This window comes from Pecten maximus, chromosome 2 (genome assembly GCF_902652985.1).
Source record: "Pecten maximus chromosome 2, xPecMax1.1, whole genome shotgun sequence".
Lineage (NCBI taxonomy): Eukaryota > Metazoa > Mollusca > Bivalvia > Pectinida > Pectinidae > Pecten > Pecten maximus.
In genome coordinates, this window is record NC_047016.1 from 44871581 (window position 1) to 44884886 (window position 13306).

At 36.6% G+C, this 13306-nt stretch overlaps 1 protein-coding gene across 1 annotated transcript in view; it reads left to right on the top strand.

Moving 5' to 3' along the window:
• The first annotated feature begins 5710 nt into the window (after positions 1-5710).
• LOC117322222 overlaps positions 5711-13306 on the top strand; it is a 43397-nt gene continuing 35801 nt past the window's right edge. The window contains exons 1-3 of the mRNA XM_033876999.1: positions 5711-5844; positions 11038-12503; positions 12906-13267. Coding sequence (XP_033732890.1) covers positions 11242-12503; positions 12906-13267 — 1624 coding nt within the window. The 5' untranslated portion in view covers positions 5711-5844; positions 11038-11241. The remainder of the gene's footprint in view (positions 5845-11037; positions 12504-12905; positions 13268-13306) is intronic.

Here is a 13306-nt window from a genome sequence, read left to right on the forward strand (position 1 = left end):
GCCCAGTCTAGAGCCATTTAAGTAAAATATTGGAATTTTTTGAGCGGGAGTGCGTAGATAGGTTTTAAGGTTATAAATTAAAGGGTCACCTTTAATAAAATTTGGCAATGAGTTCCAGATACTGATGACAGATGGCAAAAAGGACTTATAAGATAGACTCGTGTCACACACTGGAGGACGGAAATTACTACCCGTGCGAGTATCATGGTTGTGGTAATTTTATTCCGTTGGGGAAGAATATTGAGAAGATATTAAAGAGCAAGACCATGAACCATTTTGTGGAATAGAATAAGTTTGTGCTGCTTTCGTCTTTCCTCGAGGGGAGACCAGCCTGTTTTAGTACATAGTGAAATGAGTTTTCTCCTAAATAAATCATAATTTTCTAGCTCAAAACGTCAAACATTACGTTTAAGTATCTGCTGCTCTAGCTTTGGAATATGAAAAGACCAGTATATTGGACAGTGGTATCTAACTGGTTGGTCGAGGAAGCTTTTTTCAACAATTTACTAATAAGATTATCGCTACTAGTGCAGACAATATCTAACAATGACCCCGATGCTTCTATATAAAAAGTTGGTGATTCAACAAGCTGAGATAGATTAAAAGAAACAAGTATATCACGTAAGTGGGATGAGAAGTGGTCTACTAAAATATTTGCATTAAAGTCACCAGTTATTACAATGTGAGCAATACCTGTGTTATACGCTATAGAATGTGAGATCTGGGATCATGTGTTTACAGAAGAGTGTGGAGGCCGATAAAAAGTAACATATCATATTTTTTCTGAACCGAGTACAATCTGTAACCAGACACATTCAATGTTAACTATTCCTATATCGGATCTTCTCTTTGTAGAAATGTAATCGTATACATAAACCGATACACCACCACCTATTCTGACAGGTCTACAGTAGCGGAAGTGGTCAGAGTATTAAGGCAGGTTTAGATCTAACAAAGACATTTAACCATGTCTCAGTAAAGGATAATATTGTTATGTTACTTAACTCGATGTACAGGATATATCGAGTTTTTGTTTTAGACTTTAAACATTTAAATCTACAAATGAGAAATTAGTCTCTACGTCAAACTGGCCACTAAAGTTTGAAAGTATAGATGAAGAAGACGAGCTATAAGATATCGGACCAGGGTTCAGCTCTATATCTCCAGATATGAATAAATGTCAATAGTTCAGAGCAGAACATAAATATAACGACACATTTCGTAAGCGTACCTACTACAAGAGGAAGTGAAGTTAGCACTTATGTAATGCATATCGCTTTATCTTTGAGACTGGTGACGCTGAGAAGGACAGAAGAATATCTTTTATTACAATCTGGATACTTGAAGAGGAAGTAGAAACAAATGATCGAATGGTAAAAAAAGGACAGGAGTTAAACTCAATGTCACCTGATATGCACCAACTTCTCAGCTCATAATGGAAAGATATAAAAGTAAATAGTTCCGTTAGAGAGGATGCTACATAGTAACAAGAGCTAGCTTGAAATCACTCTCTGAATGATGTAATAATCTTATGTAAATAAAACGTAAAACATATAACAAAAATAAGAGTACTGAAATATTTAGCATGTCGGGAACGGTCACATAAAGGGCAAAACTAGTGGATTGTATAAAGTAGTTGACACCAATTCCAACACGATTGATAGCGACATCTATAGACATTATTTGATACCATAATCCCCTTTTTGGAAGTAATATATATGTATACCATCTTTGGCTCCATTGTGGGGATTGTCATATGCTCGGTTAGGCATTTGGGAGGATCTCGCCTATTTAACTTGTAAAATATAATTCTCCCACAGGCCACCCACAAGGTGGCAATGAACAACAAACACATCACAGCATATTCACAACGCACTGCACGATTGCCATTTATATATAAAATTTATATATGAAATGTCATCAAGTCATCAATCATAATTTTTTTCATACACTCGAATAATATTTAATATACTATACAAACACATTTTATAAGCCCCCCCCCCCCCAAAAAAAACAACAATCCCTCTGTCGTCGCCCAGTGCACTGCCTGAACTGATACTCTGCGGTGTACACGGGTACAACCCCGTGTGTCACACCACCCAGCGGAATACCCGTGGGAGAAAGTAATTTCGTGCTAATTCATTTCATTCAAACGCGCGAAATATGATGTATTCTTCAGACAAAGTATGTAAATTTTGCCAGGTTTAAAGGATGTACATAGACAAGCTTATCATGTTGATTTCACTGCTGCAAAGTATCGATAAATTATATATAATTAGCTGATAAAACCGAATAAATGTAATTTGGATTACAGATTTATAGAATATAAAAAGTGTGGTGAATGGGAGCCCTGATACTGAATCCGGGGTCTCGACCTTGGCTGAAGTCTATACGTGTATGAATGTTCTGGGGAATAAAATCGGTTGTACACTGTACTTTAAAAAAAAGGAGAAGAAAAAACAACTTTAATACTGCCTGTCAGTTGTTTTCTTCTCATTTTGTCTCTGTTCCTGTTATGTATTCTGTATTGCATTTTTTAGTTTTTTTACGGATTTACGTTGTTTTTCTTCTTATTACAGCATCATTTTTCTTTTTCTTATTTCCACAGATCTTGTAAACAATCGTGCTTTGTGATAAGTTCAAAGGTCAAGGTCACAGACATCTAGAAACGGGGCGTTTAGATAGCTTTTCGAACAACGATATCTTCATAATCGTTAACTCCACTGTATGTACTTTTAATGCTGTATGTAGTTCATGGTCGGGGCTATTTTCTCAGTGTTATCAGAGAATATATCAGGGTCAAAGCCTCAAAAGTAGGTCAAAATAAAATAAAATGAACGGTCAAAGGAGAGAGGCGAAGAGAGAACGTAGGAAAGAAGTCTATAAAACGTATACAAACGACCGTCAGATTCATAGCATATCCAAAATAAGAAAATGTTCTGGTTAGAAATCCCGTGTTTTTATCCTGATTAAATCTTGTTTTGTTTTTGTTTTGTTTTGTTGTTGTTGTTGTTTTTTCCTACTCGCGCTATTGTACTTTTCTTCATTTGTGTCATGGCCGTAACCTTCCGCAATGATTGCATCAATAAATGTCATTCGTTGTGTTCTGGGGTTTATTGGCATAACTTGGTCAAGATCCCGACTGTCACTATTTAAATACCATCATTTTTAAACAGAAATGCTGAGTTCGGAGGTGAGTAATGCTCAATATGTATTGAATATCGCCTTTTAAAGAAGGGAGACGCGTGATATTTCTACTGGTTCCATTTCTCTCTTCGTTCCTGTTATGATATTCAATATAATCTTGTCATTTTCGACTGATGAACACCTAAATGAATCATCCATTCGGGTTGTGGGCAGTGCGCTTAAATTAGACCATTGTAATTATGGCCTCACAACCAAAGGTCAATTAAGTGCAGAGTTTCCAAGATACTTTTGCCCGGCCTATACAATTTGAAAACTGTCACTACAAATACTGACAGATCTGTTATGTCATCATGTGAACAATAATAATTGAATATCTACACTCCGAATCAATTGATATGCCAACCTAAAGTTAATTAAGTGAATTCTAGATCTGGAACTCAAGTTATTAGGCATCTATAACATAGAACAGCTATCTCTGGTTACACAGTATCTACAATTGATCACATGCGTCTGCATCTGGTTAATATTTATGGGGGAAAACCTAGGAGTAGGGGCTACTATTTTTTTCTATAAATAATAACCAGATACAGTCGCCTATGAATTAACCCAGTTTTGCCTGGATTTGAATAGTTTGCATTATTACTGGGATGTAAAACTGAAGTAGGTTAATGGTGAATGAGTTAACTCTTGGAATTATAATTGTCGTAAGCACAGTACCCAGGCAAAATATCTTGAGGTTAATTTTACATGAAAAAAATATTGAACTGAAATTGACCTTAATTTTTTCCGAAGTTTGCATGGAAGGAATCTCAGGTCAATTTCATGTCAAGAATTTGACCCAAATTTTAATTTCTTGACATGAATTAACCTGAATTTTGACTTGGAATTGGTTTGAATTTCACTTGAACTTTTTCATGTCAAATTTAGGTCAATTTCAGGTCAAATCTAGGTCAATTTCTTGACTCTGCTCTTTTCAGATAAATTTGATCTGAAGATATTAACCTGAAACTGACCTGAATTTGACCTGAAGACAGTATGGTTTCACTTTCCTTTCCAGGAAGTTTTCTCCTACGGGACTTAGATTTTAATCGACAATTAAATGATAATCGAAGTGACTTGTGTCGGATATTTTGAGAGGAAGACTTAAACATTGGTAACCATCAAAGAGTGTCAACTCAAGAAATTGCACGTGGAAATTGATTCAAAATAAGTCTGTGATTTAAGTTCGGTCCACTCAGAGACGTGTATATCAGATATTATTACTGTCATGTATTTAGGGGTCATTTAACTGTTTATTCTGTATATAATTTGTTATGCATTTTATTAGCCTTGGCTCCTGGACAGAGTTAAAGAGGTATTTGGGCAGCTAAGTAGCCATAGATAATTGTTTTGGTTCGGAAGCTGTATATTAGAGTGACCGTGTGAAATCTTGTGTGGAGAAGTCTAGTCTGTGACATCACTTGTTAGGGAGGCCGGATGAGCTGACCTGTAAGTCAATCTATTAAAGTTATCCTTATCAGCAGCCTCGTTTTAGGTACCAGGATTATGACAAAGGGGAGCACATTTAGACTAGGGATTTTGGAGAGAATGGTCAGTTAGTCAGTAGTCAGCGGTCAGTAGTGAGTAGTAGGACTAGTGGGTTGGAGATCAGACAGTAAAGAGGTCTGGAGGTTAGGTGATTCGAGGAGATCTGAGAGTTGAGAATATATTCCAGAGATTGGATAGCTTTAGTAGTCTTAGAGTAGTTTGTGGTAGATAGTGTGAATAGTAGTGTGTAGTTTTAGTAGCTGGAGTTAACAACTGTATCAATTGATGTATTTATATGAGTTATGGTGTTGTAAATAAAGTGTAAATATAATGTTACATACCTTTTTGTTCAATTAATTTTGAACTGGTGGCAGCGGTAAACAAACTGTGAGATATAGAAACGTAACACTGGTACCAGTGGTGGAATTGTTAGACAGATAGGTTGGATTTACATAAGAGTTATCTCCCTTATACCGACGGCTATTACATGTAGATTTCTTTGCAATACCGTCTTATATGTGTATACATATATATATATTATATAGGCATACAACAATCATTTAGCGACATCCCGAATCCTCATAGGGATGTATAGCATTAAACATCCTTGATCCTCCTAAAACGTCCTTAAAATGCATATAATGAATTACGACCAGTCGCCCCGTTACATATTACATCGGGTGTGTTTAATTGATACCCAGTGAAACACCCTAGTGCGTGATTTTACTAGATTCATCGAAATATTGAAGGCCCTCCAACACTGATGAATATTGACACAACAGGTGCCCGTTTATCCAATTTATTTCACATAGTATATGGTAACTACACGTGTCACGGAAGCTCTACTTTAAAACGAAGTGTTTGAAGTAACAATTAACGCAGATTAAAATTATGAAAATGTAATGCGGTTTAAGGCGATCGATGGACGTTATGAAATCATAACGGTCCCGAAGAGTGTATTGCAAAGCTCTGCATGATAATTGCGTTGACATCGCATTGCATCATGGGTATTGACACATGCGCAATGAACCGTCAGCCATTTTCTGCAGAATGTTTTGCTTGATGAAAAATTCCGTGTAAATATGGCTTGCTTTGAATCAACATTCTGTGAAAATGGCTTCATCGTGTGGATATACAGCTATACAGGAACGTCGGACTGCATTGTGCATGGTATGTTAATACCCTCGTTTGTTCGGGGAGATATTGGCTTTCGTTCAATGACCCTAATGTTGACACTAATCGGTTGCTCGCGTCCGGGTTTGGGATGGTAAAATTATAGACGAAATACTAAAATTATTTTGACAGCTACTGTATAGGATCTGTATCTTTCATTTGAAAGTCCCAACAGCATTTTGTTAATCGCTTATGCATAATCCATGTAAAAATTGTTAACAGTCGACAGTGAAATCATTTCGCAAATCATGTTTATATGTCTACAAATTTCGTAACCGCAAAATGTCAACAAAAAGTCGAGGGAACGTTCATTGGTGTATGTCTTGTAAACAGTGTGCCGTCATGACCGATCATAACGGCACTTATGAAAACACACATTTATAGATGTATTTAATGTCGTAGTGCTGTGTTTTAGAACATTCCACTGTTAACTTCGACAAGGGAGTCTGACAGACAGCCGTCTGCTTTCCAGTTTATTTAGGTCATGATACCAGACATCCTGATACCTACACAGAAGTGTCCCAAAATAACTATGATTTTGTCATTTGGGTTAAATTTTGCCATCTAATGGAATGGTTGCTGTTACAGTTATAGTCAGGATATCATTTTCATTGTGAAATGATAATTAATATTCAAGTTACATCATGATCACTACCTGGTACTAGTCAAAGCTAACAATCAATTGCATGTATAAAAAAATTCAGTATAACATGAATTTGACAGTTTATTTCTTGGGAAAGAAGGTGATGAATTTAACCTGTCCCAAAATTATGACAAGTGTGTTTAATTTCAGATCTTATGTGTATAATATAACACAAAAATGCAATTTATACTGTTTCCACATAGTTTTTTTGGCAAATATCAAAACGAATATATTCTAATTTTCATTTTTGTGACAAACCCCCCCTCCCCCCTCCTACTTTGTCAAGCAAGTGATTGATAGGGATATACATGAATATATGTAACATATATATGTCCCAATAATGTAGACAGTATATATATGGCCTATATATAGATATATAAGGCAATATATAATTAAAAAAGTTAGCTTGTACCAGTTAATTTAGCAAACACATGTATATACTAATTTGTATTGTTTTGATAATGATTTAATTGTGATACAATTCTTTGTTTTATGTGTTATAAATGTGTGTTACAAATGAGACTTGCATTGGTTTCTCATTAAGGCCAGAAAAAATAGCTGTGTTTTACTGTAACATGTTGGAAAAAAAGAGGGTAGATTCTCCCCCCCCCCCCCCCCCTTTTTTTTTTTATTTGCAGGGCTGCCAACCTCTGAAAGTATGTAACATATGTTTGAAACATTGTTTACTAAGTTTCTTTTTAGCCTTAATTTAAGAACAGCTTTGACAAACTTTATTTTTGTCTGTACATGTACTGTCTGTATATGTTATAGTGTTATTATAAATATATCTATGTCGGCGGTGGCCGAGTGGTTAAGGTGTCCCAACACTTTATCACTAGCCATCCACCTCTGGGTTAGGGCTGGGACGATACAGTGATTGCACGATCCGATACGTATCACGATACCTCACCTACGATCCGATACGTATCACGATACTTTATTTATGATATTGTCAAAGCAATGAACAACTTCAATGTGTGATTTTTTTTCAAATTTTATTTATTTGTTAAACACAAAGTTCGACAAGTAACAAAACCATTTTAAACAGTACTTTCAACCTCTTGCTATAGGCTCAATCATTTGAGTATTGCATGAATTGACTAGTGAACTGAGGAAACATAAAAATGCATTGCATCTTGACTAGTAGAATAAAAGAAAAGATCTGGACTTGAAGAATAAAACATAAACTAATATGTAATACATGATGTAATACATGGAGCTCTATATTGTCACAGATTCAGAACTGACTTGCATACCTTGCATATGGTTTTTGTTTTGTCAGTCTTCCTGATGCCACTGCCATCTTGGTTTTTATAAACAGGCTGACCGAACGTCTTCCACACGGACGATTTTGTGCCTTGCGGCGTAACTAACTCATCCCAGTCGTCCATTTATAAACACATTTAGTCTAGCAATGGTTTTGTAATCTACTATTTGATTGGCTAACCATGAAACAGTCATCGTGAAACGACCTATCAAACGCATTCCTAACATAGTGCCCCATTCCCGGAAACGAGACTCGCAAGTACTTTCACTTTCAGAATTTTCGATCTTTCGGTGTTTTTTTTACAATTATTTTACTTTAAAAGCTTTGTTTAATGGATTTCAAATGATAACATGAAGCAATGCTTTTTGTTTTTCACAAAAATAGAGCGGATCGATACCGTATCGTATTTTGCTTATTTGGATCGATACTTGTATTATGTTGAAGTGTACCGCGATTCACCGATGCATCAGTGTATCGTCCCAGTCCTACTCTGGGTTGCAAGTTCGAAACCTACGTGGGGCAGTTGCCATGTACTGACCGTAGGCCGGTGGTTTTTCTCCGGGTACTCCGGCTTTCCTCCACCTTCAAAACCTGGCACGTCCTTAAATGACCCTGGCTGTTATTAATAGGACGTTAAACAAAAACAAACCAAACCAAAATCTATGTTATTGATAAAATCTGTAGCAGCTGGAAGATCATGTGATACCAAGATGTAGATTTTGTGCTCATGTCAGCTTTGATTTCAATGTCGAGGCAGATTTTTAAATTTCGGTAAAAATTCGGGCGGCTCCCTCCACTTGGGGAAGAGTTAGCATGCCTGAATTGTTTATCAAATTAATATGTATTATTAAAAGAGATACTAAAGAACTCAGCATTAAGACATCATTTCTTAAGTTTAATTAATATAGAAGGAAACATTTAACAGATTAAGCACATCAATCCAATGGGAAAACATATATTCATGGTCTAAAGCTACAGAGTCAGGGATTGTTTCACAAATGTTCAGGTCAGAAGACCTAAAATGGTCAAGCTACTGCCTGTTTTCCTTTGCCAGTGGAAGATGCACTGTTTTGTATTTTTTGAGTAACTGTGTGTCCATGTCCGTCTGGGGAAATCCAATCCTTTTGATGCAAACTTGTCTATCAACTTGTTATTTAGCTTGTCTTTTCTGTTCAAGCTTGCTTTCATTCCTGAGCTACAAATACACACAACAGGAAATTCATTGTTGACAGAATTTTTACATATTTTTGTGCAAACCACTGTATTTAATGCAAATGTCCGACTAAAATCTCCTTGTAGTATAAATATTGTACGAGAGATCCGTCGCACGATTTTCACTAGTGAAAAATATATGTGAGAACATCATGTCACACGACAGTACACACATATTCTCGGACTGTGTAAGTGAAGTATTTTTGTTTAGATATATATTTTCTTGACTAAATAAATTTCCAAACATCATTTTGTAGCAGATTCATTGTATTACCTCTGGTAATTTATTGTTGAAATACCACATCAAAATTTACACATTTAAAACAGTTTTGCATCAGTTGGCAATTTTAGAGTTATTATATAACATTCAACATTTGACCAGTTTTCCTGTAGAAAAAGTCATCTTTATACCTTGGATGGGCTACGTACATGATAGACTGTTTTTAAAATTATGAGTGGAGATATGGAATGATAATGTTTTTAAAATTATAAATGGAGATATGTAATACAGGTGTGGTTGGACAGTTTCCCTTATGCTAGCAGAAACATACCACAAATGCGATGATTTTTTTTTTTTTTTGTGTGCTTACCTGCTTTTTTTCTTTAAGGGGAGATCTAGACCTCCCACCAGCCAACATTATATAGCTCCAATGCATTCACAGCTTTCTTGGTCACCACCTTAATGTGGACGTTGATTGCAAAAAATCAAATGCCAAAAATTGCAACACACTTGAATCGCTGCAATCACCTGCCATGTTTGTTTCCAACAAGTCTTGGCCACTGAATTCGAAGCATTTACATAAAGCCATTTTTTATTTGATTTTGTTCAAGTGCTTTATTGATATTAAAAAGATTGTCTAACTTATAAGCAAATGATTTTGGATTTTCTGAAGAAGAAAAAATAGTAGGTCCGTCGACGGACAAAAATAGGGTCGGTCAGCAAACTGTTAACACGTACAGCTATGTTTTGTTTTGTTTTTCGCTTTACATATTAGATATTTCAATTACACTTAATCTGAAGAATCACAATGTGATAAGCTTAGCTTGCAATTGTGTGAAATGGTTCAAAGAATTTGAGTACAAGGAATTGTTCAAAAGAAATTGACCGAAATGTGACATCAATTTACAAAAGATGGAATTCGGTGAATATGTATTTGAATTGGATGACAGTAAATAAAATTTTTTGTTTTTGTTTATATGAATCTAAGTTCAGTATCATTAATGAAAACAGATTGTTCAGAACTAATATAACTAACCCTGTACTCATCTAAACGTGTTGGTTTGTAACAATTGACTTGAATAAAAGCAACTAATTAACTTGACTTGAATATTTCTACCCCTGCAACAAAGTTAAGGGGTATACTGGAATAAGGTTGTCTGTCCGTCCCTTTGTCTGTAGACACATTTTGTCCGGACAACTCCTCTTAAGCCGATGGGCCGATTCCAATGAAACTTCACACAAATATAAATGATCATGTGTAGATGTGCATGCCGCTTTCTTTTTCTCAAAATTATGGTTGCTAACTGGTCACTATAAACAGGTTTTCCGATAAGAACCATAACTTATATTTGTCCGGTCGACAACTCCTCCTAAACCAAAGGGCAGATTTCAATGAAACTTCACACAAATTTGAGTGTGTAGATGTGCATGCCAAATTTTTTTCCTCAAAATTATGGTTGCTATGGGAACTGGTCACTGAATTCTCTTTATTGTGAACAACACATATTTCAGACATTCTGAATTTCAGAAATATCGGCATGCACAGGTTATCTTATAGTTAGCCTCTAATATTAATTAACAGTTCCAATTCACCATTGACTCGTGCAGATTGCGGGGCTATTATATAATTAGTCAGCCATCCTGGCAACAGTTCTAAGACAGTTCTAGTTGGAACTTGCCTGGGGCCAATGTTACTTAACATTTTCCACTTGTCTGAACACTAAAATATGATGTCATTGATATTGGCAGAGGAGTTTTACCACTATCCTATATATTCAAAATACAATGTATATACCTAATGTACGTACATGTGTACCTAAAAAAAAATTTTCCTTTTTTTCTTTTCAGATATATTTAGTGACATAGTTTTTGAAGCATGATGTATTTTTCTGAATGGAAAAGGAGAAGATAGTGAATGAATTATATGAAGACATTGTCTAAAGAGTGAACTTGTGCCACATAAAAGAACTGTGGCGTTTGTGAACTTTAGCTTAAAGGCTATTGATGAGACAGATGATGGGATGAAGGCCCAGGGAGAGGTGGCGTGATAATATGGATCCTAACCACCGGAATGCCCAGCCTATGGGAACCGGCATGTCCCACATGTTTCCTGTGGCCCAGGGAACGGGGTATGAGCTGCAGTATGGCCAGGTGCAGGGATTCCAGCAGGCACAGAACAAACCCTTCAATATACCTGGCATGATGGGAAGTAATGCCTTCATTCCAAATTATCCCATGATGCACCAAGGCCAGGGGTCTGTCCTCACCAATGTTCAGGGTGGGATGCCAGCTGCAGGTTCTGGTAACACTGGAACTCTGCCATCCATGGGTACATTTGTTGGTAATTTCAATCAGGCTAATATCACCATGGGGCATTGTGTGCTGCCCAACACAGGCTATAAAAGTCTGGACAGTTGGCATAGCCCCTCCCAGCAATCTGCAGGGGCAGTCAATGCACTACCCAGTTTTGGACACTTTCTCATGCACCAGCCATACCAGCAACCATCTACACAGCAACAACAACATCAACAGCAACAGCAACTTCAGCAACAACAACTTCAACAACAGATCTTTCAAACTAATCAAAACCAAAATCGATTCCCAAGCGCCTTACTACAACATGGAAGTCTTGGTCAGTTTGTACCCAACTCTACCAGCGTTTCCGGAATGCTTGCTAATCTTGGAAATCAACAGCAAAGTTTCAGTAGTGTAAATATGAAGATCAACATGAGTGCTAATCTGGTTGGTAACTTCAGTCAGTTTTCGAATGCAAATGTGATGGGATGTCAAAACCTGCCTGGACTGGCTAACCCTTGTGGTGCTTCTGTATTGTCTTCGTCTGAGGTTCCCAGCAGTTGTATAACTCCCTGTCTACAGCCACAATTAACTCTGTCATCCCCGCCCATCATGTCTTCACATGTCGCCGCTAGCTGTAACCAGGTTACCAGCACCACTTCCTCTGTGATCACCATCACCAGCACTACATCATGTACAACACCAGTTATGGCACACATGCACAACATGTCTGTCACACCGGCTGTTGTCCCATCAACACATGTCACCATGGCAACATCACATAGCAACATATCAGCTGTGGTAGACAGGAAGTTGATGAGTGCAACCACTACAAAAAAGGAACCATATCTACAAGGTTGTGATTATAAAGGACAGGAGGATGCCAAGCCTACACTTCAGTGTTCCAGTAAGGGAGGGTCGGACACTCCAGTTCAGTCAGGACCCCCCTCCTCTAATCATGTGATTGTCCCCTTCGGTTGGAGAAGGGTAGTAGAAGAAGGTGCTATTGTCTACTACAGGTAAATATAGAACAAGCATTTTTAAGACTAAATGAGTCATGATATATATATATATATATACCTCTAACATAAAATTGAGTCATGATACCTCTAACATAATAAAAGAGGAATATATATATATATATAGAATAATTTTTTCGTACTATAAAAATTGAGTCATGATACCTCTAACATAATGAAAGAGGGATATATATATATATATAGAATAATTTTTTAGTACTTACAGCAGATTTAGTTCATATTCACATCATGACCACAGTGTCGCCAAGTTGCTACATAATATGATAATTTGCATTATCTCATATACATCATATGTATATATAATGCTAATAAAAAACTACAAAATTTATATGAATATTCCACAGAATTTCTGAATGAAATCAAATTTGTTTACTCTTTCAGTCCAAGCAACACCAAACTGTCTTCAACTCAAGAAATTGGTCAGTATTTATCCCGGGAAGGTACATGCAAGTGTGGGCTTGAATGCCCAGTGATGGTGGAAAAAGTGTTCAATTTTGACATGACAATTCAATCAAGGCAGTGGACGCTAGATGTTCATTGTGCAGAAGATCTGACCAAACTCTGCAATCATAAACGAAAAATAATTGCTATGGCAACATTTCATAACAGTCGAACATTTCAATCGTCATCACCGGTGACTTCGCCTGTTTCAACACAGTGTGTGTCTAGTGTGGTTGTCAGTTCCAGCCTAACTACATCTACCACCAGTATTACTACCCCGGCACCAAGTAATACCAAAAAAGGTCAGTATATTTACTATAAAACTACTGCCAATGTATTCT